We start from the raw sequence: 1,823 nt of genomic DNA, 5'->3' as shown, positions 1-1,823 counted from the left end.
TACTGCAATCCTACTGAATCCTACTGAAACAATCTGAATTCTTGTCATCCCTGATGAGTGTCAAGTACAATTTCTCTTTAATACTAAAGAACAAATATTTACCTACTGGACTTCTATCCATTCGCCTCATAAATTCCCATTGCTTCCTTCCTAACGTGCACATGTTCTCTGCAGTGGGAAAGGTCAGGCAGTTTTTCTTGTTTCTGACTAAAGAATCTGGTTTTTCTCACATGGAGGAAGAAAGAAAGAACGAAGGTGACACAGCTTTTCAAAATCACCTCCGTAGTGGCTATTATTTATTCGATCTGTCACACTGATTCTCAGTTGTTCTTGTGGTGACATTTTAATGAATAATACAAACAGAGTGTTCAATTCAAAATGACACTGTGAGCTCCTTAAACAAAAACAAGTTCAGTGTATAAAAACACAGTCCCTTTCTTCCAAATAACCAGCGTAATTCATATGCAGCCCTCTCCTGACTACCACTGACTGGAGATTCAGACTGTACCTGCAACATCAAACTCGATTTCCAGCGTGACTTTGTTTGTAATGGAAGAGTCTCGGAGGAGCTGATTGGCCTCCTCGAAGGTGCTGTCTTCAGTTGGAATTCCATTCACGGCCATCACTCTGTCTCCAATCTGTAGCACCCCACATCTAATTCAGAACCACATGTTAGACGTTATATAGAAAGCAGATAATCAGAGTTGAGCTTGCCAAATCCACCTCATTTGACCCTTGCAAAATAGCATGACCATCTAGTTTTGTTTATTCAATGTTACTGGCAATATCGTTGGTCAACTGAAATGACTTGCATTCTTGCATTCCATGGGCACAACTGTAAGCAAGGGAATTCTAAGTATCCCAAAGAAGTAATTAATAATTCACAACTACGGTAGTGTTATAATCTGATCAGAACTGACATACACTAATGATGAATGTACATTCTCGCAATGCAGAGAAGCTACTGAAATTGAACTTGAGGTATTTTTAAAATAGATTTTCTCCTTTTTAATTAGTAAAGCCTCTAGCATCCTGATGGACAAAATCTGCTAGATAAAGGCACTGATGCTCATAATTCTTCTTGAACCTGACCAAGAACATAAAAATTTACCATCAGAAGGGAGAGTTCATCATCCGTTGTCTCTCCTGCATTGAGCACTGTTCCATAATTTATTAGCTATTCAGGTAGCTGTTGTGAGAAATGCAGAGCAGAAAAGCTTCTGGGAAAGAGAAGTACCTCACCTCTCTGCTGGGCTGTCAGCTTCAATATAGGAAATCAGAGGAGGGGAAGAGAGTGTCTCTGTAGCAAACACGCTGCCCTGCAGTTGGATTCCAAACCCTGTGACAGGATCTGCTGTCAGCACAACCTCTGTGGTTTCCGTGTGAACAACCTGTCCAGCCAATCCCACTGTGCTAGAGGCTAATGACACTAGAGGAGAAGACATGAAAAAAGTGCCTTTAGGTTCAAGCGGATATCAGGAATACCAGCATTTCCAAAACAGAGCGGGTCTTCAAATAAAAACTCATTGGTAATGGAGGGAATTTAAAACACTGATTTTTCAGCAAATAGTTTGGTCTCACTTCAACAAGGTAAATGAATCTCCTAATTTGTCACATTTGATTCATGACACCAGCGTAGCCACTCCATGTCCCAATCCCAGGAACTGTAGGAACAGGACAGCCTTGAGATTAGGATATGGGGTCTATCCTAGGCTGTATAAATGAATACTAGCTGAGGAGGACTGTGGGGCAAGCCATTCCACCTCTTGTGTCTGTGTCCTGCCTCCAGAGGGTGAGCTGGGATGGAGGGTCTAATTTTTTTT

At 41.3% G+C, this 1,823-nt stretch overlaps 1 protein-coding gene across 1 annotated transcript; it reads right to left on the bottom strand.

Moving 5' to 3' along the window:
• Nucleotides 1-399: 399 nt before the first annotated feature.
• LOC115069153 (glutamate receptor-interacting protein 1-like) lies at nucleotides 400-1,429 on the bottom strand (the record flags this gene model as incomplete). The annotated part of the gene is made up of 2 exons (XM_029560365.1): nucleotides 400-654; nucleotides 1,243-1,429. Coding segments are annotated over 2 exons (344 nt in total), but the record flags the coding sequence as incomplete, so codon positions are not given.
• Between the last annotated feature and the right edge of the window lie 394 nt (nucleotides 1,430-1,823).

The sequence above is a fragment of the Nannospalax galili genome, unplaced genomic scaffold (genome assembly GCF_000622305.1).
Source record: "Nannospalax galili isolate Female #2095 unplaced genomic scaffold, S.galili_v1.0 C49532797, whole genome shotgun sequence".
Classification (NCBI taxonomy): domain Eukaryota; kingdom Metazoa; phylum Chordata; class Mammalia; order Rodentia; family Spalacidae; genus Nannospalax; species Nannospalax galili.
This window is presented reverse-complemented; position numbering and strand designations above follow the sequence as displayed.